The sequence below is a fragment of the Lichenostomus cassidix genome, chromosome Z (assembly GCF_008360975.1).
Source record: "Lichenostomus cassidix isolate B80296 chromosome Z, HeHo_3.0, whole genome shotgun sequence".
Classification (NCBI taxonomy): Eukaryota; Metazoa; Chordata; class Aves; order Passeriformes; family Meliphagidae; genus Lichenostomus; species Lichenostomus cassidix.
Genome location: NC_139511.1, coordinates 60,894,285 through 60,909,802, shown reverse-complemented (window position 1 = coordinate 60,909,802; position 15,518 = coordinate 60,894,285). Strand labels below are relative to the sequence as shown.

General features: G+C 40.6%; 1 protein-coding gene and 1 long non-coding RNA gene across 2 annotated transcripts; one reads left to right on the top strand and one right to left on the bottom strand.

Annotated features, from left to right (window-relative positions):
* Positions 1-1,024: 1,024 nt before the first annotated feature.
* CZH5orf34 (chromosome Z C5orf34 homolog) lies at positions 1,025-12,259 on the bottom strand. The gene is made up of 13 exons (XM_085041960.1): positions 12,188-12,259; positions 11,501-11,823; positions 11,136-11,225; positions 8,382-9,031; positions 7,685-7,780; positions 6,246-6,369; positions 5,301-5,392; positions 5,016-5,085; positions 4,551-4,721; positions 4,061-4,149; positions 3,244-3,336; positions 2,382-2,422; positions 1,025-1,632 (listed from the first exon to the last, which is right to left on the bottom strand). Exons 2-13 carry the CDS (start codon positions 11,693-11,695, stop codon positions 1,439-1,441), a joined length of 1,905 nt encoding a protein of 634 aa, XP_084898086.1. The 5' UTR covers positions 11,696-11,823; positions 12,188-12,259; the 3' UTR covers positions 1,025-1,438.
* On the top strand, positions 12,240-13,871 carry LOC146425025 (uncharacterized). The gene is made up of 2 exons (XR_014846696.1): positions 12,240-12,534; positions 12,761-13,871. It is a non-coding gene; the product is annotated as an uncharacterized LOC146425025 (long non-coding RNA).
* The last annotated feature ends 1,647 nt before the right edge of the window (positions 13,872-15,518 follow it).

Here is a 15,518-nt window from a genome sequence, read left to right as displayed (position 1 = left end):
TCAAGTCCAACCGAACACCACCTTGCCAAGTAATAGAATTATTAGTTTTACACAAGAAGTCAAAAGACTGTAGTCCCTTACAAGCCTATAATCTCCTAAACCCCTCATTATTGACATTGGATGCTAATTTATGTTAAAGCTGCATGAGGCAGAATTAAGACACCAGCCAAACCTTTAGCATTCATATTAAAACCGCACGAAGCAGAATTAAGCCACCAGCTCAAACCTTTAGCATACGATCTCATGGAAAAGGAGATCCCAGCCTACGACGATCTGTGAAGAACTGTTAGTGACAGCCTTTTTGGGTCAGATAATTATAACGCATTATTGTGGTGATCATCCAAATATCTTTGGGTCACATAATTATAAGGCATTTTTCGAGTTGGAGACGCCCAGAAGGAAGCGGAAGGATTTCACCAAGACACTGAAGAGCAAAGTAAATTAAAAGGAGCAGGAAATCAAGCTGGCAAGCCGGGATCAGCAGGAGCGTGAGGGGAGGCGTGAGGGGAGGTGCGGGGCCTGGCGGGGTGAGGGGTGAGGGGTGAGGGTGCCGCCGCCCTGCCCTGCCCTGCCCCGCCCCGGAGCTCACCTGGAGAGCGGCCGCCGCCATCCGCCCCTCAGCCCATGGGCGAGCCGCCCCGATCCCGGCCGGAGCGGCTGCGGAGCCCCACGGAGCCGGCAGGAAGCGCGATAAGGAGCCGGCTAGGAAGCATGCGTGGCCGCGGAGCAGCCTGGGACTCGGGCCCGCCTCGTCTCCTCCCATCCCGCCCGGCGCGGCCGTGCCGCTCGGCTGTGAGGGAGAAACCTTTCTGGGAGGATTAACTATAACATTAGCTTGTTGGCGCTTTGCGTCCTCCCAGTGCTGGGAGGGAAATTGGAGATGGGAGTTCAGTGTTTGGTCACTAAAGGTGACCACTAATGGTGGTCTGATGACTAATGGTGAGGCACTGACGGACCACACAGCAGAAAAGTGTCTTCTGCCCTGAAATTAATAATTGTTTACTAAAAAAGAGCACGAAAGAAAGCATTTGGGAAACGTTTTATTTTTAATTAGACTTTTTGGTGTAAGCATCTGAATAAACCGCATTTTTACAGTTAAAACCTTCCATCTCTACCCTGGTCACTTCAGCAGGGATACATCAATCAAACCGACTCGAACATTCACACATTTAAAAGCAGCACTGTCAGGTCAAGCCGGGTGTGTTTATACAGCAGTGCTCTATTATCTCAGCTCTTCTCATAGCCTATACCAAATATACTGGCGTTATTTTTGATATTACACTGGCACCTGACAGAATTTACTGGGAATGTTCTGGCAATTTATCCCTCTAGGTTCAGGCTCCAGTGCTCTCTCCCATCAGAGCCTCCTCAGACACAGCTGGGACAGTTCCTATGAAAACACAGAGCACAGGGCTTCCTATGCCCGGGGTGATGATCTTCACTTCCCAGAAGCAGCAAGCAGAGATTCAATGTCCTGGATTACTTTAGAAGTTTTTTCCAAAGCCTCCAAGATGCAACCTTCACTGAGTTCTTCCGTCTCACTCCCGTTTTTGTTTTTTCTGACAGTGGTACCAGATGGATTGGATTTTGCGGCAGATGTCCTTTTCAGAATGTTGCTATTGTCTAATAAAACTAGTGTTACTTTGTTAAGAAAAAATTTCCAATTCTTCCTCCTAAAGAAAAATTAGTCTCTACGTTTGCGTTCATCATTCTGTCTTGCTAAATCTCACATTTGGCAGCGTGGTAATTATATACAGCTAAAAAAAGAAAGAGTGTATTACTTAAAATGTGTACAACATTTATAGAAAAATGTCTTTTAGGCTTCAATTTATAAAAAAAAAAAATCTTCAATTTCTCTTTATTTTGAAAAGAAAACTGATGTTGCACTGCATTTAACAGCATGCACTTTTCATACTAATAGAATTGAATACTGGCTTTAAGCAGATTCAGCACAGTGCACATTTTGAGCTGGCTGAACACAATAGAACATACTAAGGTAGCTGATAAACAGAAAGATACTGTACTGAAACAACAAGCCCAAAGGCAACTGTGTTATTCCCCTTTCAAGAACATCAGCAGATGACTCTTAGCAAAACTGATGCAATACACATTAAAGGGCTTCATTTTCTGGTAACTTTTCATTTCAGTTTTGTACTTTGACACTGTTTTTGTTTGGTTTTTTATCTTTATCACAAGGTATAAAACCAAAATGATAAAACAAAAGTGGTAAGTAAGAAAAAGAGGTCATTTTAAGAAGTGAGGCATAAAAGAAGGTAAGATCAGGATAGAGAGCCTTTGATGACTAAAGTGCAGATTTGAACATGCAGATGAATGGCAGAATATAAAAGTGAAAAAAATCTGCACAGCTTTTAAAAGGATACAATTAAATCTCTGTATTTTTTCAAGCTCTGCATCAGCAGACCTGTCCAAGAAAATAAAGGTTATTAAATTATTTCATATCATAAAAGGTTCTAAAGGTATGTTCTACTTCAGATTTTAATTTTTAACATTTTCCAGCAATACTGAAAATTAGATTAGCAAAATCCAAGTGAAAAAACAGCTTTTTTCTGTCTTTGATACTGCTAATCAATAGCTGACATTTGTCAATCATTTGTGTTTCCAAAAATCGGGTCTCTGCTCTAAGAATAGTCTCTTTGCTGTAAGTATGTATAAATATAGATAGCATTTTCATTTCATCAGCTATAAAATGTATCAGCTGAATCTGCTACAATTTTAATAACAAGTGCAACTGTAATTGATTTCAGTTAGCACATTTTTAATATCCCAATATGTTTGCAGATGATGTCAGTAGATTTTTGGTCAGTAGCATGTATTAAAAAGGACATATACATCAGCAAGAGATACAAGTGTCATTAAGCAGTTCAAAGTACTGTTTTTGGACTACTTCATGTTCTGTTAAAATGCATCTTTCTTGGTCTGGTTTCTCTTTTCTGCCTTGGAAAATGCTATCTTTGTAACATTAATTGTCCTTTGACAAAGTCACCATAATTCTCATTTTTAAGTACGACAGGCAAAGCTCAATGAAACAATCTTCACCTGAAACTCACCAAACATTTTAAACACTGAAAGAAAAATATGAAACCATACACAAAATAAACGCCCTTTTAAGATAAATTTTCATTTTGACCATTAGGAAAAGCTACAAAATTCACAGTTTATAATATTTTTGAATTTTTTTCTCATCACTATTTATAGTAAATTATTTAGGATAAAAATGAATACCAATTTTCTTCAGGTACAGAGTGGGCAGTAGATTCAGCAATCTCATTCCTTTCATTCAAACTTCTGCACCATTCTATTGCTGTTCTGATGTACCTATGTTAATATGAAAATTTAAAAAAAAATAGCTATTTATATGAGAGACTCTATTAATTCAAGAAAACAACCTGTCATTAAAGAATACACCTGGATGTGAAAGAAAAAGCTATGATTCAAAATCTAGCTTTTTCTCTAGCTTGCCTTGCCATTTTTTGATTCCCACTTTTTATCCAGAATCTTCTTCATATTCAGATCTATACAGTTAGAGAAAATTTTAACAAAGCTGTATGATTTTTAATGAATGGTGTACAAGTGTTAATTTTTTTGTGAATATCTGCTTGCTAAAATGCAGCACAGTAAACTTCCGATGATTCTCATAATGAGTCTGTAATTAGAGCAAGCAGATTAGAAAAAGCAATCTGCAGGCAGAGGTCAGTATCTATAATAATGCAAAAATTGGATAAAGTGCTGTTCAGTTCTGTGTATCAGCTCTATATAGGACAGATGCTTTTGGGTGTTTTTTAATCCACTGAAGTAAATGCCAACATGGAGCTCTAGTTATTTTTCTAAAAAGACATCGCTGTAACAGTAATAATGGAATCACAGCATGCAGTGCCTGTGAGTCACACAGGTCTTGAATCTTTGCCAGAAGTAAGATGGAGCTTTTATCATTACATGTTTGGTCCATCCCTATGAGTATATTGTCAGTAAATACTGTTTCTCCACATAAGAGAATTTATAGAGAATAATTTTTTATTTAAATTGTTTAAATTGCTTATACCTTTCATAGACTCCAGGATGATTAATTTGTATTAGCTGCTGTAGCCCATCAGGAGTAGTTAACTTACACCAGCCTACATCTTCATTTATCTTAGAAGAAAAAAACCAACCAAATATTAATTTTCTGCTGCAATCAAAAGAAAAAAAAAGCAAGTATAATATGCCAATTTAGGAATTAAGTATCTATGAACAATCCACTTCAAACACTTAAGAGTCTGTGGTTTGCTAGGGATAGAATCTGGTACAGTCTGCTATGACAAATGCAGGGGAAAAACACCTAGCAAAGCTCCAACTCTTGCTTTGTGCTATTCAAGAATAAATTATTTCCAAAAGTGTGTAAAAATGTCTCCACACCCAGAGAATCTTCAATTCTTTTTTGGTTTTCTATTTTATAAGCATCAGAATTTTTGTTTTATATCCTCATTAGTTTCCTAGTATCACTTTTTCATGGAAAGTTTTAGGACTAGTCCTTCCTCTAAGTCACAAGTTACCTGGATCTCACTACAGGAAGAGCTGAAATCCCAAACCATAGTGAGGGTCATCCCATCACAAAAAACAGCATGAACTTTATAATCTGAGTACACAATGAGTCTTCCTATGCTGGGAATAACCTTTTCATACAGCAAAACTGGCAACATTTCTCGTCCGTCTGTTTCAGGTACCTAGAACCAAGCAAATACATTAAAACCTTGAGGAAAGGTTACTCACATCATTAAAACTGTTTGTATCTGTTCCAGATTTTTAATTCAACTGTTTTTCCAGATCACAAGCAGCTCTCTTCATCATGCAATTACTTCTTAAATATAACTTTTAAATGCATGCTTTTGGTTCCCAATTATCTGCCTTCTGATCTGTGTGGATACACTTCACACTCTTCCCTCTAGATTAAATCCTATTCCCTATAGCCACAATCTTCCTTATAGCCCTCCAAGAGATATAAATTTTCAGCTACATACCACTTTCCAGCAGCAGAGATAGTAGTTATGACTTAATGACAGTTTTGTTTTGCAGCAATACTGAAGTATTCTGAGAAGGAAAAAAAAGAACAAAAATATTAAGCATTTCATTCTTACTATTTCTTCTAAGCACTTGCAACATTTGTTTAGTAATTTTACATATATCTTCAGTGCTAATATAACTTCCTTTAATTCTTATACTTAATGTAACAGTAAGTGTTATGTGTAATTTTAACTCCAGTCCTATCTATGTCATCGGAATTATTGTAACAAAGGTAAAGTTACTTGGTTGCCTGAGTAATAATGGATGATATAGAGTATGGATTTCCGGGCACATCTGGAGGCAGGCTGTTCACTGAATACATCTTTTCTTCCACCTGCAGTAAAGAGCAGAAAGAAGATGTGAGTTCATTACAGGTACTGTAGCATGGAAACAGCATTAAGAGCTTGAAAGTTATGAAATTTTTAACCTCCCAGAAACCAACTATAATCACATTTAAATCTGACACAGAACACAGACAAATATCTCATTGAAAAGTGAATCCTTAAGCCTACGTCTGTGTGAAGAAATATTCAAATATTCAGTTTCTTTGCACTCAGTAAGAACTGGGAAGATCTTGTCAGAGAAAAGACTATAGTACTGGGTGACAATGTTCGACTACAAATTAAAGGCTGGATTCCAAGAGTAAAAATCTGATCCTTAACTCTGCTTTAAAAATACAAGGTGCTGCATTAGCACTTGAGAGGAGCTCTACTCTGGGGGGAATGTAACAGACAGACACAGAGAGGCAAAATCCTTTCTCCAGCACTGAACAGCTGGTCTGTGGCAAAGCCAGAACAAAACCTGTCTATTCTTCTAGGTTCTCTTTCCATACAGTAGAAAACATTTCCAAGTACAGAGAGATTAAACTCTAGCCAATATATTAGCTTAAAGACTAAACTTCTAAATCAGGAAGAAATGGTTGTTGTAGAATCTTGCTTTTGAGCTTGCTAAAATGTTACAATGAGGAAGATTTTTCTTGTTGTGTAAAATTTACAAAAACACCTTCTGAAACAGAAAGAATAATCTCATCTTTTTGTATGACTGATGGCTTGATTCAGGCATTATAGTAATTACCAATGTAGGGACTTCACTACACACTGCATAGCTAAATGTCTTACGGACGCTGCTAAATTGAAGGAATTTGGAACATACTTTTAAGTAGTTTTAGTTTGTAAATAGTTTTATACCTTTTTCGTTGCTTTTTTGATTTCATAACGTACGAAGTATTTTCCCAGAAATGCTCCCTCTGACTTGAAAAATGAGTCATCACCAGGATAAATTTCTGTGATGTTTGTCCTACCATGGATAAATCTAGGAAAAATAAAAAGATTTTTTGCAAGTATTTAAAATGCTGCGTCACTAGACAAGCAAACACGTTAGTACACTTGAAGAAAGCAGTAAGCAGAGACACACTTTCAGCAACTCACATGTGAAAAATTTCTACTGTTTCACAAACAGCAGAATGTACCAATTTCTTTTAATGCAGAAGATTAGCATTACCAGGCTCTTTGTTTGCACATGTGCATGGGGGTGGGATTTAAATAAGGAAAGCATTTCTTTTGTGTTGAAGTAAACACCTCTCAAGAGCTGCTCATTCCACTGACCACAAAACATGGTGATCCTAAAAAGAAAAAATCAACTTTCTTAATAGAGCAGTCCTGCCTGAAAAATTGTCAGACTGAGCAATTCCTGAAAAATCTGAAGGTCTTAATTTCCCCTGCAGCTGTGTGTATTTCATGCAGATCAATGTTTTTTTAACTTGTGATCATAAGGTATCTTTGAGCCTAAAACCAATTTAATGACCCAATTTTGCAACTCTGTGGTTAGATGCCTGGACTCTAGAGGTGGAACTTATAAAACTAAGAATGCCTACTCACCATCCCTCCAAAGAAATGAGGATTCTGAGAAAAAAGCTCTGAAGTGGTGCTAAACATTTTGCATAGACAAGATGAAAATTTAGGAATTACACTGAGGAAAAATGAAGAACCCTTGGCAGAAATAGTAAAGGTTTAAACACCAGTGCTGCTTTAATCTAAGACATTTAGATGATTATAGCAGTTGTAGCAATTTCAATTTGAAAGGGGTTTGTTTTTTGGTTTTTGGGGTTTTTTTGGTTCATTTTGTTTGTTTTTTCCTGGTTTTTTTTTTTTTTTTTTTGGTTGGTTGGGTTTGTTTGGTTGGTTGGTTTTGTTTTGTTTTTTGTAAACCATATGGACAAGGTGACTTGCCAGGTGAACTACCTGAAACATGTGAAATCATGCAGGTCACCAAGACATACATTTCTAAATTATGAATTCTTCAGCACTAAAAGGAGAAAAGTAATTTGCAAAGAAGCCAAGTACCATGATTGCTAGCGAAATCAGTGGGAACTCCAGCTGTCCAGTAAATCTTTAAGAAATCAGATAAGAAGATCACTTAAACATGATTTCAGATTCAGACCTGAAAATACACTGTGCTAGAAAAGGTGAAGTCCAATGCACAAACAGCAGAAACAAAGACATTCTGACATGAAGATTATGTTCCATTTCTCAAAGAGTGAGAAAGGGACAGAGTGAGACATTTCACCCTAAAGTTTAATTCCCATACAATAAAGTCTTCTAGATAACACAAATGACCTCCTACACACCTGTAGAAAACACCCTTGCACCACACAACTTGAATTAGCTGAGGGAATGAATACTGCTCCATATCTTCATTCTGAAAGAAGTCACAGAATGTCCACCTGTAAAAAATGCAATAAAAGCCTCACTAAGTCAATATGTTGGTTGTTGTTTGGGTTTTTTTTTTTTTTTTTTTTTTTGTGTGCGTGTGCTGTTAATAATTTCTGTAACTAGAAGAAATGCATGCACACCTATTCCGACGAAAAGGGGATGCGTATTTTCAGAGTCCTCCAGTTCCTTAATTATCCACATTAGTTACCAAATTAATCTTCTCAATCCTGCAAATTGTTAGTGATGCTGACAGACAGCATATGCCACTGGCCCACCTCAGAAGTATTATCTTTAAAAAAACAACCCAACCCAATGGGTTGCAAAACTGGTGTTCTTTTTCAGTATATGCTTTTTCATTTACATATTTATACAGAAGGTCAGAAAATAATTTTTTTCTCTGAACTAATTACTATAGCTTCATTACAGTAGCTTACAGACCGATGGTTTTACAAATACCACATTTCAAGAAGTTCCTAAAAAAACCCCAAATGATAGTAATTTCAAACTTTTTTTTAATAGCTAGGATACAGTTATTTTGCTAGAAATTGAAGTTACAAGTTGGAGAACTGTAAAACATACGTTAACAACTACAAAGTAAACAACTTAAATTACCTGTGTAAATGTGGGGCTCTGCAACTGAGTGGCAAAGCTATAGGTAAACAAGAAACTGTTTCATGTGTTTCAAGGTCTGCTAAAACATCACCTTCAACAGCTGTATGACTGTTTTTCTCATATGTCTTCATTACATTCTTCACAGTATGTGAGTTGTAGCACTTTAGTGCCAAGGACAAAGGGTATTTCCATTCTTCTGGGCAGCAGGAAACAGTCCAACGCTGTGTAACCCATGTGTACTCAGAAGAACAATTTGTGTAGAACAAGGGGACTCCATCTCCCTCTCCATCTCCTTGGTCCTGTAGTTTGGCTGGTTTCCTGTATTTGCCTTCAGCACAACCACTTTTATTCTTATTCTCTATTCTTGTTTGTTTCAATGACATTTCTGCAGCGGAATTTTTACTTGGTTTTCCATACTGATCACAAGTTTGATAGTTGCTGTTCTTTTCAGAAGAGCGTGAGGATGCTGCAGATGACTGGCTGACTTTGCATAAGAACTCCACTGTAAATTCTTGCTGCAATTCTGGCAAGTAAAGGTGAGCATAGCCATCTACAGATGAGATCTTCACACTGCCGTCATCTAAACATCTTGTCAGATCAGCTGTCACAGGGTCAGGCCATTTAATTTCTAAGATATCACTGAGCAGAATCTAATAGAAGAAAAAGGATTGGAATGTGCAGCAAGATAAAAATGACCTGCGTTCCAGAAATTGCAATGGAGGATTTACATTTAAATTAATTCAGTCCTGCAAGGTGATGTATGGCATTGCTCTGTATTTATCTGTGTGTATAAACTCAGAGAAAGCAAAACATCTAATCTTCATATCTGCTTCCTCTTGTACTAACAGAGTTCTATCTAGCAATAACATTTTAATTTAATATTCAGTCAAAAATTAGAAAGGTATATGGACAACTGACCAGGCACAACTGTCCAGAAACTGCACATACTGGTGTTTCCAACTGCTTCCTAAGAAACAAGGGAGAGAATGGCTGAACTATCTTGTCATACCATACCAATTACCAGTGAATTTGATAAAGGATTTCAAAAGGACACTAAAAAAAAATCAATACCAGACAACAAGGCTGCACGTAAAATTTCAGTTGAGATAAACAAAATGTGATCTAAATGGGGAAAGACAATCCTAACTTTCTGTACATGAAGATGGGCTCTGAGTTGAGCTGCCATCAACCAGGTGTTGCAATTCTCACTCCCTTGAAAACATACTCAAAACTCACCAGCAGTTTAATCAGTGTATTAAATGTTTGAAAATTCTAGGAAAGGAACAAACTGAACATATTGTAATACCACTGAATATATATTCACAGTTAACCTGCATTTTGAATACTAGCTGCAGTTCTGAACGGGCCACACCACTGACACGATGACCCTCATGGAGCTTTCTAGAGATGAGCATTGTTGGAGTGGCCAAAGGAGAGCCTAAGCACACCACAGGAATGGGTTGTTTTGAACTCGAGCATAGGGCAAGTAATGCAGTCTGTGTGTTTTTGTCATTGTGCCTGGCAGCAACAGGCCTCAGGCCTTAGGTTAACTAAACAAGGCCCCAGGGTGGCTTGTCAGGCTCATTAATAACTTGTTATGAGAACTGAAGCTTAATAACTGTTACTTTATTATGGTGGACTGCTGAAGTGAGGGAAACAGTAAAGGGTTTGAAAACATGGGCACTGGTTGATAACAGGCCACAGAACAATAAAGTGACAGTAAATTGCTGGAGGACAATCTTGAGACTTATAAAAATACCATTTTGGCTTTAAGAAAAGCAGGAGTTTTTCTCAAACCGAGGGGGAAAAAACCAAAACAACAAAAAAGAAAGAAGCTAACCAACATAGTAAGGTGCTTGCTGTGGCCTAAGAAAGTTACCCTTCAGCATCCTTAAGCAGGTAGTCACAAGAGATGCTGTAAGTTAAACACAGTGTAGAAACCCAGCCAGCCTCCAAAAGAGCAAGGTCCTGGCCTGAGAGGAGGTGGAAGTTACTCACTAGTGCTAAGAACAGAGCATCAGCTGTTTGCTGCTGTACTTCGCAGGGAATGCATAACTGGTAAGGACTGATGCACTGATGTCTTTTTATTAAGTATATATTGATACTGAGTGACTGTGCTTTAGGCAACTCAACATCAGCATGAAGTGTGTTACAAATGAAGGGTCAGTCTAAAAGCTTTAAAACTTGCCTGATTAATCAGGTGTCTTAAGAGTCCCACCATGCTGTGCAAACATTCATATTTGGTGGGAACATCCAGAGGGATACTGATGAGGAGCAAAGCTTCCAGAAATGGTAAACTGGTCTCTGGATGGATGTTCAGTCTGACCGGGAAAAGCTGCTCCCACAGAGACACTTTGCCCCATTCCTCTCACAGACCCCAGTAGGATTTCCACACGGGTACTTCAGTGGGGAGATCTGACAGCGTCACAGAAAACACCATCCTATTCCATGCAGTGTGACCTCCTGGAAACATTTCTACTGCCAAAATGCAACGTGTACAAAATCCTAGGTTTTAGTCTTACCAGAAATAAATCCACTTAATGTTTGGCTACAAAGAAAATGCACAAATAGAGGGCTAAGTAACAATTAAAACTGTAATTTAAAATGGCAGTAATTTAAGAAAGGTGACAGCTCTGTGAGCCAAACTGCGCCCGACAGATCTCCACAGCCTGTACTCACACACACACATGTGAAATTATATTAAGACCGGTAGAGAAGTTTGTTTTACAAAAGCATTACACGTGTAACTCCCACCTTTTTTCTTTCTCGAGGTATAATACGTGAAGGCAAGTAAGGGCGAGAAGAAAACGCGTTCCGGAAATCTAGAGCTCGCAGAAGTTGTTCCTGTTGAAGTGCAGAGAGAAACAAACCCTGTTACGAGTTTTTACATGCAGTGAAAATTTTTCAGCTGATTTCATACTGATATTTTGTGGGCCTGAGGCTACGAAAGCCCCTCCTTTTTTCACAGAGAGAACAAGAACTCGTGTCGGTGCCGCGATCCCCCGGGCCGCCCCGTTCCCGCGCAGGGAGGTAGCGCTGGCACTGCCCGAGGGACACTCCCGGGACAGCGCAGGGACGAGGGAAGCGCTCCCGTCCCCAAAGGCACTGCCGCCGCATACCCGGTAGGCACTGACGGCGAAGGCGACCCGCTGGCGGGTGGTCTCTGCCGGCTGGAGCGGGTGGGCATCCGCGGGGAGCGCCGCTTCGTACAGATACTCGGAGCCGCAAGGAGACAGCAGCAAGCGGGACCCTCCCGCGTAGTGCACCTCCACAGAGTCGTCCCCGAACAGCACCATTAGCCTTTCCGCCTCCATCGCAACGCAGGCCGAGCTAGAACTACGGGCCGTGCTCAGGTCGAGGCGACTGAATCAGCCGCGCCGCTACACGGCGGGAACCGAGGGGTGGGGCGAGCGCCCGAGCTCCGCCCGAACGGCTGCCCGAGCTCCGCCCAAACTGCTGCCCAGCTCCGGCCGAGCTCCGCCCGAACTGCTGCCCAGCTCCGCCCAAACTGCTGCCCAGCTCCGGCTGAGCTCCGCCCGAACTGCTGCCCAGCTCCGTCCGAACTGCTGCCCAGCTCCGGCCGAGCTCCGCCCGAACTGCTGCCCAGCTCCGCCCGAACTGCTGCCCAGCTCCGCCCAAACGGCTGCCCAGCTCCGCCCGAGCTCCGCCCGAACTGCTGCCCGAGCTCCGCCCGAACTGCTGCCCAGCTCCGCCCGAGCTCCGCCAAACTGCTGCCCAGCTCCGCCCGAACTGCTGCCCAGCTCCGCCCAAACTGCTGCCCAGCTCCGCCCGAGCTCCGCCCAAACTGCTGCCGAGCTCCGCCCGAACTGCTGCCCAGCTCCGCCCGAACTGCTGCCCAGCTCCGGCTGAGCTCCGCCCGAACTGCTGCCCAGCTCCGCCCGAACTGCTGCTCAGCTCCGCCCGAACTGCTGCCCAGCTCCGCCCGAACTGCTGCTCAGCTCCGCCCGAACTGCTGCCCAGCTCCGCCCGAACTGCTGCCCAGCTCCGCCCGAACTGCTGCTCAGCTCCGCCCGAACTGCTGCCCAGCTCCGCCCGAACCCCTGCCGAACCTCGACCGAACGGCTGTCGAGCTCCGCCCTAGCTCCCTCGGGATGTTTTCCTGAGCTGCCGCCGAGCTCTGTACGTCGGTGAGGTAACTGCACCTTCCTACTCGCTCCCATCCGTAAAATAAGCGTGACGGAAGGGCACGCGGTATATTTGTACTTTTTTAAAAAAAGTTTTTATTTGCTGGAAACGAGCAGAAATTTTTTCTGCTCCAGAAATGAAAGTTAGCAGAACAAAGGCCTAAACCGCCCCCCATCCCCTCCTCCCCCATATACCTGTAACTGTGCTTCTCCAAGACACACCTTGTTCACCAGGTGCCCGTGCAGAGAGGACTCTCCACAGAACTGCTTCTCCAGCATCCCTATCCAGCAAGCCCATGGCTCCGCAACTGGGCAGTCACTCACCTCCCCACTGCAGCACCTCTGGAAAACCAGAAGGCAGACTGCCTGTCAACAACATAGCCCGCAGACAGACTACAGACAAATAATTCTCTAGTGATGGCTCCTTTTCATTAACCCTTTCATTCACGGCAGGCCCATCCAACACAGAGCTCTGTATGTGGAACTGGGTAGTAGAAACCCTCTCTGAATAGACAAGACCAAGATGCCACAGGACAATTTTAAAATTAAGCCTAGTTGCCTTTTTTTGAAGACTATATACACCCTCCACCACCCTCCAATACTTACAGTTTAGTCAAAGCTGTTTTAAGTGGATTGACAGTTCACAGCTAAGTGACCCTACTCCAAGCACTTAGCAAATGCAGTTGAAGATCCACACTAGATCATATGGTCTCTCTTAGCTGTTACAATCATCCCTTACCTGCTTAGGGAAATACAGGTTTCTCAGATCAGTGCAAGCATGGACTAAGTCCATACAGTACAACTTTCCATCCTCAACAGCTGTTGTCTCAGCAGAGAGTAGATCAACACCCATTCAAGTGGCTGCTGGCACAACCATGCATCAAAATAACCTGGTTCCATTTGCAATACCGCTCTTTAATGAGTAGTATTCTGTGCAGCACTTGCTTGAAGCAAGTTTCAAAGTATATATTGGGATTATGAATGAGTTATGAATATTAATTTTTATTATTTAGGGATGATGCATTGTATTTTGCTGGCAATTTCACTGCTATGGTTGGAGCCCTAAGCATAGGAACTGTGGAAGTAAGTCACACAGGCTGAAGCAGAGGTGGCAAATCAGCAATTCAGGGTACAAACAGTATAGTATCTTCCCTGACTTTTGGCCAGAATGTAATTTCCTACTCCTGTATCAAGTGTTGATCCACAGGCATAAACTGGATGATTAGAACTATAATTCAGTCAGACAGAAGTTGCAAACTTGAGCTGTCACTAATTGAACGAGTTCTGTGCAGTAGGAAGGAGAGGCAGAACATGACAAGGAAGTACTGGCCTAGAGAGAAATAAAATTACTACTACAAACCAGACCGAGTGTCACTAACACTCGGTGCCACAATGGATTGTTCTATTGAAAAAAAAAAATCCCAGCTATGTGCAACTTGTGATACCTGTGGTACCTGATGTAGCTGGGCCAGTCTTGCTTCTCTCTGTAGTGCTACAATTATTCTAAAACCCAACAGTTAAAACCCAGTGATCTTAACATGTTTTCCGAAAAAAGGCCAGTAGCAAGAACTTCCTTGCAGATTTGAAAGGAAATTACTAATAAGCTTACTTCATTTCTGAATATGCAAGTCACTCAACAGCAAAGCACATGCAAAGCAGCAACTCTTGCAGCCAGTTTTGAAATTAGTTTAAACAAAGTGTGATTTTTCATACACTAAGATTTTTGTTAAATCGTAATTAATTTTTCAAGAGTGGGAAATAGTGCACATACTTTCAATGATCTGCAAAACTTGGGTCTCATGCTCAAGTTCAAATGTGAAGTGTCTTTATTTTCAGAACGAGTGCTAAAGAAGCTTGCTTCACATCTCCCCCAAATTTTGCTTTCCATGCTTCTATGCCTTCACTGATTTACCATTTGATCATTGAGAAAATACATCTTTTTAAAAGGTTGTGTATTTGCAAGGCATTGTTTGGAAACCTGTAGATGAGAAACACTTTCACATAGTGCATTTGAAATCTGTAAATGTGAAAATTGAGGTAAATAATCTTTTAAACCTCTCATGATTCATCTCTATCATACACAGAACAATGGGCAATTATGAATGGGCAGACAAGCAGCAGATGAGGGGATTCTGACACTGAGAAACCTGCTGCTTTCTTTTCCTCTCTCATTTTCATTAGTTTATATTGAAGTTCTGTGAGATTTGAGACAAGTAGGAAAGACTAAAGCATTTAACGGACAGATTATGCATCAGGACAGAGTTAAAAACAATTTTTCTGTACTGCAGTGAAGACTTAAAGCACTTACAAGGTTCATAGGTACAGACTATAAACTTCTCCACCACTTTGGACAAAAGTCTTACTTCATGATTTTTCAGTATTTTCAGTGGAGGAAAAAACTTGTATTGCAAACTTGACCTGTGCTGCTTTATATATACACAATTTCTAGTTCCTGACTTTTTTTTTTTTAATACAATGATTTGGTATGCTTCTTATCCACAAGTAAAATATACTGTTTTCACAAGCTGACAGTACATCTGGAGCTGACAGCTACCTCACAGGAAAAAAAAAAAAGACTCACCACAAATCAAGCAAAACTAAAACAGGTAAAGCACAGTCCCTCAGAGTCACTGCTACTTTACTGCAAAGCATGTATGAATGCTTGTTCCTTGGGACTTTAAATTCTGAATAAATATGTTTTCCACAAGACATCTGCTTGTAAAGTCAGCAGAAAGTCCAAACTGTATTTAGATTATAAGTTTTGTATGAAATTTAAGCTCAACTTAGAGAAAATGTATTCGAAAATCATCTAATTTTCACATTTCTAATTTCTGGATTTTAGTCTAAAGACTTTGAAATGCTAATAGAGTCTTTATGAACACACTGCATTTTGATGCATTTTATTTTTCCAGGAAGTATTAAAAGACAATACACTCTAAAACTCTGTACTTTGAAGAGGAGAGAGGAGTGCTCAGTGAAGGAAAGATAGAAG